The sequence below is a fragment of the Vicugna pacos genome, chromosome 14, assembly GCF_048564905.1.
Source record: "Vicugna pacos chromosome 14, VicPac4, whole genome shotgun sequence".
In the NCBI taxonomy this organism is placed as follows: domain Eukaryota; kingdom Metazoa; phylum Chordata; class Mammalia; order Artiodactyla; family Camelidae; genus Vicugna; species Vicugna pacos.
Genome location: NC_133000.1, coordinates 64,830,559 through 64,848,093, shown reverse-complemented (window position 1 = coordinate 64,848,093; position 17,535 = coordinate 64,830,559). Strand labels below are relative to the sequence as shown.

The following is a 17,535-nucleotide window of genomic DNA, read 5'->3' as shown; positions in this document are numbered from 1 at the left end:
TTATATTCTTCGGTTGACATACATTTTAAACAAATAAAAAAATTCTCCAAGGGTTTTAAAAGGACATGAATCTCCTGGTATGAAGATTGCTTAAAAAAAAAAAACTCAGGTCCTAGTGCCGTTCACAAGTCTGTCCTCACCTTTACCATCCTCTTATTGGATGTCTGCTCCCCACCACCAGACCTCACCCTCCCAGACCCAGAGATATATGCTCCACTCCTGCTAACACTCCACCTTCAACATGCAGTCTCCACTCCTTATTTCCCTTCTGCACAATGTTTCCAAAAAGAAATCTACTAACCACTATACAAGAAACAAGTTAAATATTTAAGAAAGTATAGAAACTTAGTATTAGAAGTACTAAAACATTTCTGTTCCTACTTTTCTGTACTCAATCTTCAAGGGCAGGTTAAACTGCAAGACAAGTCTGGTTTCCTTTCCTTCCAGCAAACACTGTGCCTTACTTTCCACTATAAAGCAGCAATCCTCTTTCTAACTCCTCCATAAATTCTCCATTCATCAACTCAAAACTGTTCACTGAATAGATACTATGTGCCAAACACTGATCTGGCTCCAGGGGATGCAAAGACGAACAATTCAGAAAATCATCTATTCTCATGGCACTTGCTATACCTACTATCCAGTGGAGAACTATACATAAACATGCATGCACCTGTGTGTGTGTGTGTGTGTGTGTGTGTATACGTAAAACACATAAAGTGGTGATAGTTGCTATAACAAAAACAACAGAGGGATGTGGCTCCGGGTGATTAGGGTTACTTTTCCTTGAAAGGGCTTCTCTGAGAAAAGTGATGATTAAACTGAGACTTAAATGACAAGCCAGAAGAAGTCCTCTGAAAATCAATGAAGGCAGAATATTCTCGGCAGGAGGAATAAGTGGAAATGTTATATAAGGGAGGGCACTGCCCTAACATAATCCTAATGTTTTAATGTCACTTTGGCTGCTCCACAAGGTATAAACTGAAAAAGGGTGAAGGTGGAAAGAAGGAGACCAATTAGGAAGCTTTTGCAGTGGTCCACGGGAGAGACAGCTGTGACCTGGACTTGGCTGTAAAAATAAAGAGATAGAGAGACAGAGTTGAAGGTTGTTTTAGAGGTAGAGTCAACATGATGTGCTGATAATTCAGATATCAGGAGAATAAAGGAAGCCTCTAGGAGTGGAGGTGCTTTAGTTATAGATTCTAGATGGTATGGAACTCTTATAAAGTCTTTTATTTAAAAAAATCCGATTTCTCCACTTTCATCTCCATGATATCACAACAGTTATACAAACTACCACCATCTCTTTAAAGGACTCCTATACTAGCCTCCTAACAGAAGTCCCCACAACTACAGTCGGTTCCATCAAACTACACTTAGGTCAGTTAAATTCTTAAAAAAAAAATACACATGTGTGCACACACACAAAGATACACATGAGACCACCTCTCTCTCCTGCCTAAAACGTTAAGTGTTTACACTGATATATAAACCATGCATGTAAGAACCACAGATACAAATAAACAGAAATTATGAACTCACAGACAGGAAGTGTAAAACGTAGAGAAAAGTAGCCTAATATATACTTGTTGAATCAGAATACCACACAAGGCCATGCTAGATTTGCTCTAAGAAAGCTTAAAAAAAAAAAAAAAACCCTAAAAGGTATTAATCTGAACATTAGTCAACTTATCTATCAAACAAAATGAACTTTAACATCTTTTAAATAGAAATGACAAAATCCAAATACACGATACAACATTCACGATTCTACAATTCAATAAAAAATTAAGAGACATGTTAATAGGCAAAATGTGATCCACAAAGAAGGAAAACAGTCAACAGAAATAAACCCAGAAATGAAGAACCTTAAAACAGCTATTACTATATGATTATAAATTATAGTTATTATAAATACTGTAAGTATCGGAAAGTAATTAAAGGAAAAATGATCATGACAAGGAGAGAAATAGAAAATATTTAAAAATTAAAAAAATAGAAAATATTTAAAAATTAAAAATAGAATTTAGAGGCTTAAAAATCAAATGGCTAAAAGGAAAAAATGCATGTATAAAAAGAATTATACAATGACCAAGTGGGATTTATTCCAGGTGTGCAAAACGTTCAAAAACTAGTTAATCTACCTTCTCAACAGGCTAAAGAAGAAAAACCTTATGACCATATCAGCAGATACAGAAAAAGCATTTGACAAAATCTAACACCCAATGAGTTCGGCAAACTAGGAAGAGAAGGAAACTTCTTAGACTTCATAAAGAACATCTATAAAAAACCTACAGTTAACCTCATACTTAATGGTGCAGATCTAGATGTCCTTTCTTACCACTCCTATTCAATATCCTACTACAGGTTCTAGCTTACGCAGTAAGATAAGGAAAAAGGCAAACAAATTGAGAAGAAACATTAGCGGGAAATATGACTGTCTATGAAGAAAATCTCAAAGAATTAACAACAATCACCACCAAAAAAAAATCTTCTAGAACTAATGTTCAGGAACAAGTTGCAGGATATAAGGTTAACACACAAAAGTTGACTGCATTCCTGTAAACCTGCAATTAAAACTTGGAATTTGAAATTAAAAACACAATACCATTTACATTATAAGACCAAAAAAAATAGAACACTTTGGCATAAATCTAACAAAATATGTATAGAATCCATATGAAGAAAACTTTAAAAGTCTGATGAATAAAATTAAGAAAGATCTAAATAAATGAAGAAAGATTCCATATATATGAATAGGAAGACTGAATATTGTTGTGACACCAATTCTCCCCAACTTGATCAATAGATTCAACGCAATCCCAACCAAAATCCCAACAAGCTATTTTGTGGATGTCAACAAACTGATTTTAACATTTATATTGAAAAGCAAAAAACCCATAATGGCCAATACAATATTAAAGGAGAATAACAAATTTGAAAAACTAATATTACCCCAACTTTAACACTTACTATAAAGCTACAGCGATGAAGTCAGCATGGTATTGGGAAAAGAACAAACAAATGAATCAATGGAATACCACAGAAAGCCTGGAAATAATCCCACACATAGTCAACTGATCTTTGACAAGACAGCAAAAGCAATTCAATGGAGAAAGGACAGTCTTCAACAAATGGTACTAGAAAAACTGGACATCCTTTTCCAAAAAGGAATCTAGACACAGTCCTTATATATTTCAGAAGTTAACTCAAAGTGGATCGTAGCTCTAACTATACAATACTAAACAATAAAATGTCTAGAAAATAAATAAGAGAATATGGATGACCTTTGATTTGGCAATGAGTTTTTACATACACCAAAAGCACAATCCATGAAAGAAAAACATTGATAAATAAGACTTAATTAAAATTAAACACATCTGCTCTGCAAAAACACAACAGAATGCACACACAAGTCACAGACTAAGAGAAAATATCTGCAAAACACATACCTGATAAAGAACTTGTATCTAAAATATATAGACTCTTAAAATTCAACAATAATAACCCAATTTAACAAATGAGTAAAAAGTCTGGACATCTTAACAAAGAAGCTACACAGATGGCAAATAAGCATATGAAAAGATGCTCAACATCATATGTCATCAGGGAAATGCAAATTAAAAAAACAATGAGATACTACTATAAGCCTATTAGAATGGCTAATACCCAAAATACTGACACCACCAAATGCTATCAAAGATGCAGAGCAACAGGAACACTTACTCACTGATGGTGGGAATGTCAAGTGATCCCACCTATATATGACCCAGCGGTTGTAGTCTTAGGTATTTACTCAATTGAATTAAAAATTTACACCCATACAAAAACCTGCGCACAAATGTTTACAGCAGCTTCATCCATAATCGCCAAAAACCAGAAACAACCAAGATATCATTAGTTTTATCATTATCAATTTAGTTTTGGTCTATCTTTGGGATAGCACACTTCAGTCTGAGATGATTCACATTTGCATCAATACTATCAGCAGTCTATAATTATCCAGTAACTAGAATGTGAACATCTTTGTGTTGCAATCCAATTATGAGTTATTCGTATCTCTACTACTACTGTAGATATACATAATCTCCTAAAGAGACACCTGGAGGTGATCCTTATTATCAATGACTTTTTCCCGCTGGAAAATGAAACCACATCAAGTGGGCACAGGATATTTTGCCTACGATGGCCATACACACACATAAATACATAAATAACTATATAAACATATTTAGTTCAAGTAAGAATAAACTAACATTATACACAGAAAGATAAAATCAAGCTGTGTTACAAGCTAAAGTAAACCAACACACGACATTTGTTCTGATATGACAAAGAAGGCAATTACATTTTTTGAAAAACTGACCTTGTCTACCTGTTTCCCTCTACTCAAGCAAACAAAAAAATACTAGATCTCTAACTCTGATCCAGGGATCAGAAATCAAGCATGCTTCAGTGTAAAGACAGAGCAGACTAGGTTCACAAACAGAAAGTCTCCAAACAAAAATCAAAGGCTTATTTAATGTTTTACATTAATGTCTAAACATTATGCAGAAACTTTTGCAATGAAGTAATAGAAAAGAGAAAAGGTACGCAAGAATGAACAACAATAACACAAAAAGAGAGGCAGTAGGAATAAATAGGACATGGTAAAATACAGAGAGAAAACCTGTGAAATTATGCTTAAATCCAAAATGTGTATATTGGAGTAATCAAGGAAAATGTAAGTACCCAACTGATGGTGGGGAAGAAAGAAGAAAAGGGACACAGAATACACGTTCCCATCCCCCAGAGACTATCATTCTAAACTCAAATGCCCACATTACTTCAATAATAGGAAAACAGCAAAATAAAAACTTCAATCTTTAATGGATTTGCAAAGAATACTTTAACACCATTTTCTTCAACATAATTTTTCCTTAGGATTTCCTAATAAATATAGCAAATGTATCTTCTACTGAGGACCAAATTGGAAAACAAATTAACAGGATATAAGATTGTGAAAAAGGTATCAATTGTAATATTTTTTCCAAAGGTTTTTTCAATATATCTTTAGCCACAGAGTCATATACTACATGTGAAAAGTTTTCTAAGCAGCATGAAATAGAGGAAACAAAAGGTTTCAGGGATTAGCTAAGTATTTCTATTCCTCTTTACTATGAACAATTTGTTCTTCCATAAAAATAAAAAAAAAAAACCCAACAACTTTGTTTTAATGTTATACCATGTCAAAAGGAAGATGGGAAGAATAGGCAAAGGAAAACAGCCACAGCAGAGAAGAAAAGATGACACAGTCCTCACCCGCTAGTCAGAGACAGAGGTCAAGGCATTCAGAAAACTAACACCAAGCAGAAACACACAGGAGAGCCTAACTTACAAAGAACAGAAGATACTGCCATCATAGATTAGTGTGAGGCAATAAGGTTGAGTAAAAGACACATATTTGAATCTAAGATTCCTAAATGCTTCCGTTGGTCCTGCCTAATGAATCCAAGGACAGCCAGTAAGAATTGATGAGTTACAGTCATTAACAAGCATATACTAAATTTACTTGACTAATCCTAGACTTTCTTTTTTATCTACTTGCTGAGAGTTCATCATAGTTTACTTAATATTCCTGTTCTTCCCCAGTATCTCCACTACAAAATTGGGGGTTAAGAGGGAAAAGCAAGAAAATTATTGTCAAATAGTGTGGGGGGAAAAAAAACTTCAACATGTGTGAGTACTTAATTCATTTCTGTACTTACATATACATTTCTATCTGGAGTCATTCATTAAATTACCATTTGCTAAATAAATACTACGTAATGACTATTGTCTTAAGGACTAGAAATACAAAGGAAACTAACCCATGGTCAACAATAAAATATTAACCAAATAAACATAAAACAATCATTTGCAAAAACAGAATTTACTTAATGCAGGGAGTCCCACACTATTTTAAAAGAGCAACCCATCAAGATAATTCAATAAAAAGGGCAGGAGGATATTTCCATATCAAACTAAGTCCTGGGAATACTGCAGGACAGCAGTATACTTTATGAGATACTGCTCCAGTTTGATATTACTTTCTCCTTTCCTTTAAAAATTCTTCATAATTCAATCATTCAATCTTTCACTCTTCCTCTCAACAGAGTTACCTGAGAAAAATGTATATTCAACTGTTGAGTAGTGTTCCATATATGTATGTGTGTGTGCGTGTGTGTGTGTATATATATATATGTATATACATATATATGGTCTCATTGGTTTAGAGTATTGTTTAAGATCTCTACTTCCTTACTGAGCCTCTCTGTAGATGGTCTCATTATTTAAAGTGTACTACTGAAGTCCCCAACTATTATTGTAGAACCCTATATTTCTCCTTTCAATTCTGTCAGTGTTTACTTCATATATTTTAGGTCTTTGTTGTTTGGTACAGAAAGTAAATTGGTGTTTGCCAGGGGCTGGGAAATAAGCACTGAATATTAATGGATAAAGAGTTCTTTGGGGGTGTAATGAAAATGTTCTGGAATTAGACAGTGGTGATGCCTCATTAATTCTATGAATATACTAAAAAAAACATTGAATTGTACACTTTGAAAGGCTGAATTTTATACTATTTAAACTCTATCTCATTTTTTAAAAATCCAATATTTAGTATAAAAATTTAGAACAGATCACCTCCAAATTTGGTGGGGGTGAAGACTAACATGAGGGAACTTTCTAGAATGATAGTAATGTCCAATATCTTGGTGGAGTTTGGGGTTACACAGATTGGGTATGCATATATCAAAATCAGCAAGTACATACTTAAGACTTATTCAAGTTACTGCATACAAATTTTGCCTCAAAATAACCAAATTGTATACAAACACTGAATTAAGTTAATGACACGTATGTTGAAGTGTTTAGTGGGATACATACTGATATCTGCAATGTACTTTGAAATACACCAAAATTAAGATTAACAAATGGACAGATAAATGATAAACCAAATCTAGCAAAAGATAACAGTGGGTATATAAGTACACACTGTAAAATTCTTTCAGAATGCTGTATGATTGAAATTTTTCAAACTAATGCATTGAAGAAAAAGTTAACAAACAAGAAAAATATCCAAAAGTCATGAGTACTATGCACAGAGTTAGAATACAGTTATAAAACAGAATCACTGAGTGGTAATATTAGAATGTCTTCTCTTGGAGACATGACATTTAAGCCAAGATATAAAAGGCTACAAGGAGACATCTATGTGAAGATATTCCAGGTTTCCCTCCTCCCCTCCAAAAAATCTTATTTTAAAGGCCCTTAAGTTTTGTGTGTTCAAGAAAGCCAGTGTAACTGAAGTATGGCAAACGAGGAAAGGAGTAGTATAGAATGAGACTGGGGAGAAAGGCAGGGGTCAAATGAATCGAGGTTGTAGTCAGGGTAAGGAATTTTGATTTTCTCTACATGCAAAGGGTGTAAAGAAGGGATGGGTGTGTCCTTATTATTTAGAGTTTTAAAAATCACACTGACTGCTATGTGAAGAATGGCTTTGAAGTGTTTAAGAAAAAAAGTAGAGAAACTATTATCAGAGTCCCTGCAAGAACAATGGTAGTTTGGAGGAGAGTGTTGTTAGTCAAGATAGTGAGTAGTGAATATGGGAGATATTCTGAATGAAGAATTGACAGTATCAATTGACAGACTGACAATAGGATGACAGAGGAAAGGGCACCAGGAGAGATCTCGGGTTTTAGCTTTAGCCAGAGTGAATGGAGTGACATTTACTGAGATGTAGGAACTGTGGGAGAAGCAGGTTTGGAGTACGGTAGACCTGAGGACCAAAAAATTTTACTTAAATTGGGCATGACTGGACTGTGATAAAAACAGGCAAAAGAAAAGAACCAGAATAATCTGGAAGCCATTAAAGGACAAGTTTTAGATTTACAAGTTCTTTCTCTTTTAAGAATAAATTTTGACTTGATTGTATTAAGGACCTTTGATCCGGTAAAAAGATCAAACTTTAATGCAAATCCAGCTCACTGATTACTGTTGTCTATCTCTTGGGTTAAAGATAAACTGGGGATCAATAGCCTTGTATCTCTAAACTGAAAGAGGTCAAAGGGAAAAAAATCAGGAGCGAGAATGAGGGTGACAAGGAAAACCAAAAACAAGTACACAGAAGTAACATATTAAGTCTTAACTGTCTCTCAATCCGTCAACGATAAGAGGCTGTCTGATTCTTAAATTCCACATATAACATGCTTAAGTGCCTTATACTATTTCACACAAAGTGGTAACTCAAATTTCAGCTCTCATCCCCTAATCCCATTAGGTTACCAAAGTATACTGAAAAATCCATGGCCTTTGGAGCTAAAAGAACCAAAATTTAAAGCAGCCCACCACTCAGTAGTTCTGTGACCTTGAGCAAATTACTTACCATTTCTAATCCTTAGTTTCTTAAACGTAAACGAAAATAATTAACCCAAGAATTAGCATTAGAAATAACACTCACAAAGTGCCTGCTACATGGAAAAAATGCTCCATAAACAAGAGCTACTGTTATGCAAAAGGCACCTAATTCATCAATGCTCAAAGCAGTAGTTTCTCCTTTGGCAGCACAGATCCCTGTTTCCAGAAAAGAAAGATGTGAGAGAGGAGGAAACCACAGAAAAGATGATCAATTTTATTTTCACCATGTAACACAGAAGGAAGTAAAACAGAAATTTATGAATATGTGACCATCCACAACCTACAAATGGATACGTTAAAAGGTTTGACTATAATTCAGTTATAGGAACATACCTTCCCAGGGAATCAATGTTCAACTCAACGCTTAGACAAACTAACAAAAGCTCCTCAAAATCATTGCGTAGTTAAAATGTGATGTATCTCAATAAAATTAGTAGAAAACAAAACGGATGACTCACCAAACAATAAAAAAAGATCAAGAAACTTTAAAATATGTAATTTCACCCCTTTTAGAAGCTGGCACTTGATGGTAAAGGTTTTATGGGAGGTTTCCGTAGTGATTCAGAAGGGGTTTTCAGGGAAATTCCAAAAGCTTTATAAAGCTGATGACCCTGGTTCTTTATTTTGTTTTATTTCACCTCAAATTTTATGACTTCCCTTTCTTTCAGCATAAGCAAAACACTTAGCACTCTTATACTTAACAGCCACGATTGTGTTATTCATTCTCACAAATGAGAAGGAGCAACTGGGGAAGAATCAGAGGAAAGATAGGAAAGAGGAAGGATCATAAAGGATGTGCCTAAATATAAAGAAAAGAGCCTTAAATTGAATTAGGTACCCTCAGTAGTGTTTTTTAAAAAAAAAAAAGAAGAAGGGATTTAAGCACAGGATTAAAAAATTAAGGAAAAATTAAGGAAGGAAAGCCAAGTGATGAGGTCACAGAATATTTTTTTTAAAAAAAGTAGAAGACAAGATATGAAAGAGCAGCAAAGCAATCTGCCATTTATACAAAAGGAATTCTCAAGAGCTGAGGATTCATAATTCAAATTGTGACACACTAAGCAATCAAGATTTTCTTCTAATCATTTTTATTTCTCTAAATTCCTCCGAATATTCTGTCCTTTTTATGTAGTTTCAATTGTGATAATAGTATTATTACATCCTATCATGTAGATAATAACAGTATCTAAACTAGAATTAGAAAGATGACTTCTGAAATTTAAAAGTATACACCAGAATAAAATTATATTAGGAAAGTCTCAAAAGCTAGCAGGTATGTTACAGACTCTTAGGCTATGTGGAATGCCAGTGATTTCAAACTATAGAGAGAAGCTTCTGATTTTCTCAAAGACATAAACCACAAATCAGTTCCATGCAGCCCAACCTACTCAGCAATCTAGCAAATCCTCCTGTGAAGTGCTCACTTTTTTGAAACTGTTGATGAGTCTGAAGAAATGATTAATGAAGAGATGCTATAGTCAGATAAAACAAGATTTTCTAGGGCTCGGTCTTAAGTCCAGGACCTATATCATTCAAGTCAGCCAAAGCAAACTGCTCTCCAGATGAATAAAATAATCCTAAATAATCAATCTTAATGAGAAAACAAGACTTAAGAAATGTTAATGTGGGATACTGAAAAGCTTGGCCCTCACACTGCAGGAATGCTTAAAATGCTGTGACTTCCCGACTACTGAGCATGGCCTAATTTCTCTCATATACTTACAGATTTCTGTCAAATGTAAACAAATAGTAACTGATTAACAAAATTGTCAAGTTTTTTTAAAAGCATCACTAATCCATGATAACAGCATGCCCTCATGCATTTTCTTAATCAGCATTTGCTGAAAATACAAGTTGCCAAGAATGCCAGGAATATTTTTGAAAGTAAGTCAGGAAGCACTGCCCCAGTACAATTATATATAAAACAGGCAAGCAAAACGGTCATTAAAATATCCTTCAGTTTACCTTTTACTCCAGTTTAGAATATTCTATTCTAATTTCTCACATTCTATTTTCTCTTTCCTAGCAAGATTATTAAGTTGATATTTAACATCTTAGAAAAAGGTAAAGGTAAAAACTTGAAAAGCCTTGTCAAATATGACATCTTCCTTATAATCGTATGTGTTCTTAACTTCAGTAAGTTATATTCAACTACATATGCATATAAACTTACATCTAATCTCAGGAACTCTTAAGACAATTCCTTCTTTTAATTAGCTAGTGATTTCATCTTACAAAAAAGCTATAATTTAGGTCAAATTACTCTTTAAAATTCACTTTAATAATAGAATATGGTAATTCAGCTGATAAGTTCTTCCAGAGGAACAAGTAATCAGAAGCCTGAAACCATTAAAATATTATTTGCTCTATGGGAATTACGAATTACATGTTTACTCAACCGTATCTGCTGAAAGTCACAGAAACTCTACCAAAGGTAATTGAAGAACTTACCAATTTCCCTTGCAATTCTGACAGCTTCATCTGCATCCTGTAAAAGCAGGAAATGAGACCCAACATTAATCCCATCAGCCATTGCACAATGTCTTTAGGGCAGTCATATATTGCACTACTGTCTCCTCTGATTCATTTAATGTTCAATTTTACAACCTTCTAACTCTTTTCATTCAGAGAAATGTAAAATTAATACCATAAGTGGAATGTAAATTCTACCTCATCATTACTATATTAAGAAACTCAAAGCAGTTTGAAATGAGCTGGCAGGAAGCACTACCAGAATTGCCAAATGATCTGGTGCAGTTGCTGGAATTTAACGGCAGAATTTAGATGTTTACAATCAATACTGAATCATAAATCACATCATTAAAGCTTGTCTACAGCCAGCTTGTTCCAGTCTCTGATACTTACATGTCATGTTTTCCTCCTTTCTGTCAGCAGGGGGAGTGGATTCTCTATTGTTTGGGAGAGGCTCAGTAGATTTTCCAGAAATAAAAAAGTAAACTTCCAGTATCTATAGGAATTGCCAATTGTACCCCCCCAAAAGTACTTCAGTAATCTCCATTACTTTTTCTTTCTTTTTTTTCTTTAATTTCACCCTTTTCGTCAGTACATAGTTTACCTTTACCAGTTATACCTTGGTAACATAAATTAAGATCTTAAATTCAACGAACCAGCTAGTAGGGGGAAAACTTACAAAAAGCCAAGGAAACAAAATACATTCTAAAACAGTACAAGGCAAGAGTTTATGAATGTAAGGATTAGTTACTGCTAAATATCAACCAGTGCTTCTAAACGGACAAAAACTTCCTTAAAATCTAAACCATTTGACTGATCATTAACTCTTACCTAACATGCTCAACATAGGGCACTCTTGATAGATTTCCCCAATATAACAGTAAAGAGAAAGCTGAAAAGGTGTCAAATCCAAGCCTCCTAGTAAATTTAATTTTTTTTAATACTTCAGTAACATAAACTAAACTATCACAGGAATGACAATAACGTTTTGAAACCACTAGCTGGTAAGTGTGCCTGAATTTTCAGAAAATAACTTTAAAATATCAAAGTAAAGGCTGGTATTTTTTAAGCTTTTAAGCTAATACTTTAAAAATGTAGAGTGACCGTGTCACAATCCTTTCCCAAAATGGGGGGCGGGGGTTGTTTATAACTGGTTCATTCATGTCTAATAAAAAAAAAAATCTTCCTTAAAAGTCTTCAGTACTTAATAACATCCCCTGAATAAGGAGGTTGGCAGGGGAAGTTGTCAGAAAAATTTAATTTCCTTTCATTAGCCAGTCTGCTCCACAAATAGGTGCTTGTTAAGTTCAAAGCGGTCCTGAAAGCGACATCAGTTTTAAGTCTTTTTTTTTTTTAACTCCAAGCAGTCACATCTGCTAATGAGATTTTCCAAATAACAATTGTTTTCAAGTCAGAGATAAATCTATATCTCCCATTCTACCCGCCCCCTGAAAAATCGAGGTTTACTGCTTTATTACACCTTGCTGTTTTCACTGACCCTACATTCTCCAAATTTTAGCTTAAAAATCCATGAAAAGGGTCATTTAAGAATGTTAGTGGTTTCCACACATTGAGTTTGAAGGTTCTTTGTTCAAGCCAGTGACAGTTATTGGAGAATACTTCCCCTTAATAGCCTCTCTGTCAGGAAGTGTTAAACCTGCCAAATGCGGACAATTAGTGCCTCGCGAACAAAATACAGGAAGAGTGCTGGCTGATGGAGACTGGATTATAAGACGCTGAGAAGGAAACTTTTTAACATGTCTCTTCTTTCAAACGTGTAATAGTATATTTACAAAAGATATTCAAAGAGGGAAAAAAAAACTGCTGTCTAAAAGGTTCATTACCTTGAGAGAACCACCAGGCAAATGTTAGTTCCTTAGTAATATTTTAACATGTTTTTTATATATACACATTATGGATGTATGTGTGTACAGAGAAAGAGATATAAAATTTACAGAAAGCAAAACTTCTAAAAAGTCTTTAGAGGCCACAAATCCAACACTTCTATAAACTGCCACAAAACAATCCTGTCTTTTAACTTACTGGTATACTTAAGTTTTCTTACTATGAAAAGCAGACTTTACTAAATGAACTTCCAAGTAAAATCAAATTGTCTTAAAAATTTATTTTTCACTTGTCATTCGTCAACCCAAAATATTTTATGGAGAATTTATTATATAGTAGACATTAAAAAAAAAACTCTATTATCAGTTTCAACAATAAACTATTAAATATACCTGGCTCCAATATGTTCTTTCAGCACATTTAGTTTTATTATGAGGCCATTTACACTACTTCTAAAGAGATAAAAAAAAAACCTATATAGCTCCAAATTCACTGGCACTAGCACATCACATAGTGTAACTTCCCTGTAGGACTACAGGTAGAAAAAATTTTTGTAATAAAAAAATTGAATCAACAAGAAAAAGACCAACAATCATCAGGAAAAATGGGCAACGGATTAAATAAGTTTACATAAAATGAAATTCAAAAAGACAACATAAAAAATGTGTTCAATATGTTTAGTCATAATTATACACATACAAATTAAAACAGTGAGACACCACTTTTCATCTACTAAAGTTTGATAACTGCCAGGAGTGGTGACCTGAAGGCAAACAAGCACCACTCTCACTGCTGGGTGGAGTATAAAATGGTGCAGTTGCGGGGGTGGGGGTTGCAATTAATTTTATTAACTCAATAATGGGTCTTCCTCCCAAAATTCTATAAAACATCATTCAAATGAGAAATTATTATAAGTATGATTGCTCCATCATACCTTTCTTCTTTTAAATTTTTTTTATTGAAGTATAGTTGATTTACAATGTTGTGTTAATTTCAGGTTAGTTTCTTTTTAAAAAGAAATTGTCAGCATCTATCAAAGTTTGAGGACATACATTTTCTGACCCAGAAATTTCATTCTGGGGAAGTTATCCTATATACATACTCACATGCGTGCACAAGAAGAGATATATGTAAAGACATTAACTATTTTCAATTTATTGGTGGTGTTTTGGTAAGACAACTTAAAAGACCTTGAATAGGGAACTGGCACTGTAAATGGTACACATACTAAAATAGAATATGAAACAGCCTTTTAAAAGAATGAGATTGATCCATATGTTCTTATTCATCCATTTGTGCATTAATTCAATAAATATTTCGTGGGTGATATGACATGAAATCATTTTTGCCCCCACAGAACTTACAGCCTAATACAGAAAAGAGTAAACAAATCAACTGAGAATTGAAATAAATACTACAATGGAAACAAACAGTACAGAGAGAGAGACATAGAGAACCTGTTATAGACAGACTGCTCAGACAGGGTCCTTCCAAAGTAAAATTTAAACTAAAATCTGACGATTCCAATAGCTGGCTGCCATGGGAAGATGAAGAAGAAAGAATTCTAGACAAGAGGAACAACATGGATGAAAATCTCGGATTAGAAATGTACTGAAGCCCAGTAAGGAAGTGGCAGAAAAGGACAGGATGCAGGCCGAGTGGCAGGCACAGCCCGTGCAGACAGGGCCTCCCGGGATTCAGTCCAGGGTTCCCTATACCTTGGCTCCAAGCAAAAGGATGGCTTATGTTCAGGTTTAAGAAGATGATTCTTAAGATATGCAAAATATAGTATACATTGTGAGGGGGAAAGAAAGTTGTAGGATATGTATGTATGACTCTATCTACATTAAACAGAAAAATAAATTTGACTGCTCATAAAAGCTTATGTAGGGACATATTTTAAAAACTCAGCTTGAGTTACTGCTCAACAATAGCACTGAGGGTTGGAGAAAAGGGGAACTATTACTTATCACTGCATACCTTTAGGGACACACTGAACTTTTTTTAACCATAAAGATAAAAAATTTTACTTCCTACTACTTTCATAATTTAAAAATTAAATCAGCCACACTTGAAGGAATTATTCGAATTACCTAATTAGTGATTTCCAGGGCACTAAATGTTATCAAAACAAAATATTCTTAGAATCTGCTTAAACTTTTCATGACTCCCCATTGCGTTAGACCCAAACTAAAATTCCTCAGCTTGTTTTCAATGCTTTATTCTGCCTGCCTGCCTGAGCCACCTGTCTCATCCCTAGTTCCTCTCCTCCTCACACTTGACTTCCCATCACAAAGCCTAGGCCCTCTCCCCAGCCTTCACACATCCTGCCCATTCAGCCAGAACTCCCTTCTCCTCCACCTCCTTTCACCAAACCAACTCTCCTCGCCTTATGTCACATACTAAGCCCTGAAGATTCAGGAGAAAAGGAGGGAACAAGAAAGGCACCATCACTGCCCTCATGGAATTGACAGTCTAGACGAAAAGACAGACTTTAAATATGACTGTACAGCAGCTAAGAAATCATTATCGAGATGCATGTTGCAGAAGTGAAAAAGGCATGTGACAACAGGGGATCTCTAATTCAAAAACAGAGTTCCAGGAGATTTCTCAGATGTAGTAACTTTGAAAGGAGACCTAACAAAACACAGTCAAGGTGGCGGGGGCCTGAAGAGTGAGCCTACAGTAGAGTTAAACAAGGCCTCAATGACCACCATAAAAAGAATGAACTTCAGCCAAGAGCAAAAATAATAAAATAAAATAAAAACACAAGGGGCCACACTCTGGCTGCTTTTGAAGAATTTTAGCATATGATTTACTTATCATTATTACTTTGTATATTCTCTACACTCTGTATCCTTGACCCCAGTAAAATGTAAGCTCCTAAAGGGCTAAAACCTCTGTCTAGTTGGTCCAAGGATATATATATTTTTTTTTATTGTGTTAGAGTCAGTTTACAATGTTGTGTCAATAAAGAATATATTTTAAATGCCTAGAACAGTGCCTGGCACATTCAAGAAACGGCTGTTGAATGAAAGAATGAACAAATGAGTATTTTAGAAAGAGGTGAGAGGGATGTGAGGAGTCCAGCTGGGAAGCAGTAGTCTAGGTGAGAGAAAAATTACCATTTTCTCTTAACCTAAGGGGAGCATGTTTCAAGTTTCAGCTAAATGTCACTTTCTTTAGAAAGCCTTTCCAATCCTATTCCAGGTTAGGCACCACTGCTATGTGATCACATTACACTCTGTCCTTCAATTATGACAGCCCCTGTCACACTTAATCTCCATGAGAGCAATGATCAGCTCTCTCTTGCTCTCTACTGAATCCCCAGAGCTTAGCAAATCGGCACAACCAACACATTATTTGTTGAATGAATAAACAACTATCCATCAGCATCCACAGAAATAAGTTCGTGGCAATAAGACAATCTTCTAAATGACCTACTCCAATGCCAACAGCACTACTCATCTCAGGAGCATCAACATTAGAAGTAAGTGACCCTATATCCAAGGAGATGTAATGGCTTGTTCAGATTCACAAATCTAAGTGATATACAGCAAGGAAGTACCAGGCAGTAGTTCTGAGTAGGGGTTCAAGAACCAGATGGGCTTGAATTTTGCTTCACTTTAAAACAAAGTACACTTGAAATATTGTTGACAGTGGGCAAAACCAAGCCCAATATTTACCTTCATTTCTTTATTCTCAGTCAAGAACTTTCTTCACTGTATCATACAATTTCAAATTTTGAAACTTAAGTTTCACAAAACCTACTCTTTAAAAAAAATACATAGTGCTACCCAAACAGTAATTTTTTAAATAAATATTTCATTATTAAAAAGTCAGGCAAGAGGGTATATAGCTCAGTGGTAGAGTGCATGCTTAGTATGCATGTGGTCCTGGGTTCAATCTCCAGTACCTCCATTAAAAAAATTTTTCTTAATAAATAAATATTTAAATATTTTCTAAAAATTTAAAAATACACATAAAAAATCACACTTTACATGGCAATAAGTTTTCAAAATGAAGGGCCACAAGTTTAATTTATACTAAAAAATAATAGAAAGTAGGTGCATTTCAATTTACAGATATTAAACTTTATTTAATAAACATGTAAAATAAGTATTGAGCCTTATTTTACCAAATACATTCTGCTCTTTATTTATATAAGACAAATCTCTTTTAAGCAAAACATCATTACTTCTTCACAAATTCAACTTGGCCATATTTGAAGAAAAAGCAGAACTGATTCTGCTTAACACTCTTACGTTAGAACATCCTCAAGAGAGTTTTCCTATCTGTCAACTATATGACATACAACATATTAAAATACTAAAGGGAGTAAAACAGCAAGATCTGTTCAAATATTGTCCAATACATTAATATTCTATAGTTTATATTAATAATAAAGTATTTATTATACATTTTAATTTTCTTAAGAAAATTTGTGACAAGTAGGACAATAATCCTCTGAAAATCGAAGTCAAATACAAAAATTTCAACAGAAGGAACAAAACACATTTGATGCTACTAATTCTTTATACAATATTCAGTTGAAGTATTTAGAATATTATTTTCATTTTCCTATCAAAAGTAATAAAATTTTAAAAACACAAAAAGTAGAAAAATAAAAGAAAAGTATATTAGAAATAATATTCCTGATGGTTTCAAACCAGGAGGTAGGAAAAAGGAACAATGTAATGATATCACTTGATTCTATTCTGCTAAACAATAAAAATACCTGTAATGTCAGCCTGTCTCTAAGGAAGCCATACTCAGGTTCTG

The 17,535-nt window shown here is 34.2% G+C and overlaps 1 protein-coding gene across 8 annotated transcripts in view; it reads right to left on the bottom strand.

The window, feature by feature from the left end:
* The window catches only part of PCCA (propionyl-CoA carboxylase subunit alpha), a 377,947-nt gene that overhangs the window by 215,906 nt on the left and 144,506 nt on the right, over positions 1-17,535 (bottom strand). For all 8 annotated transcript variants that reach the window (XM_072976495.1, XM_072976496.1, XM_072976497.1 and 5 more), the window contains one exon: positions 10,888-10,924. In XM_072976495.1, coding sequence (XP_072832596.1) covers positions 10,888-10,924 — 37 coding nt within the window. The remainder of the gene's footprint in view (positions 1-10,887; positions 10,925-17,535) is intronic.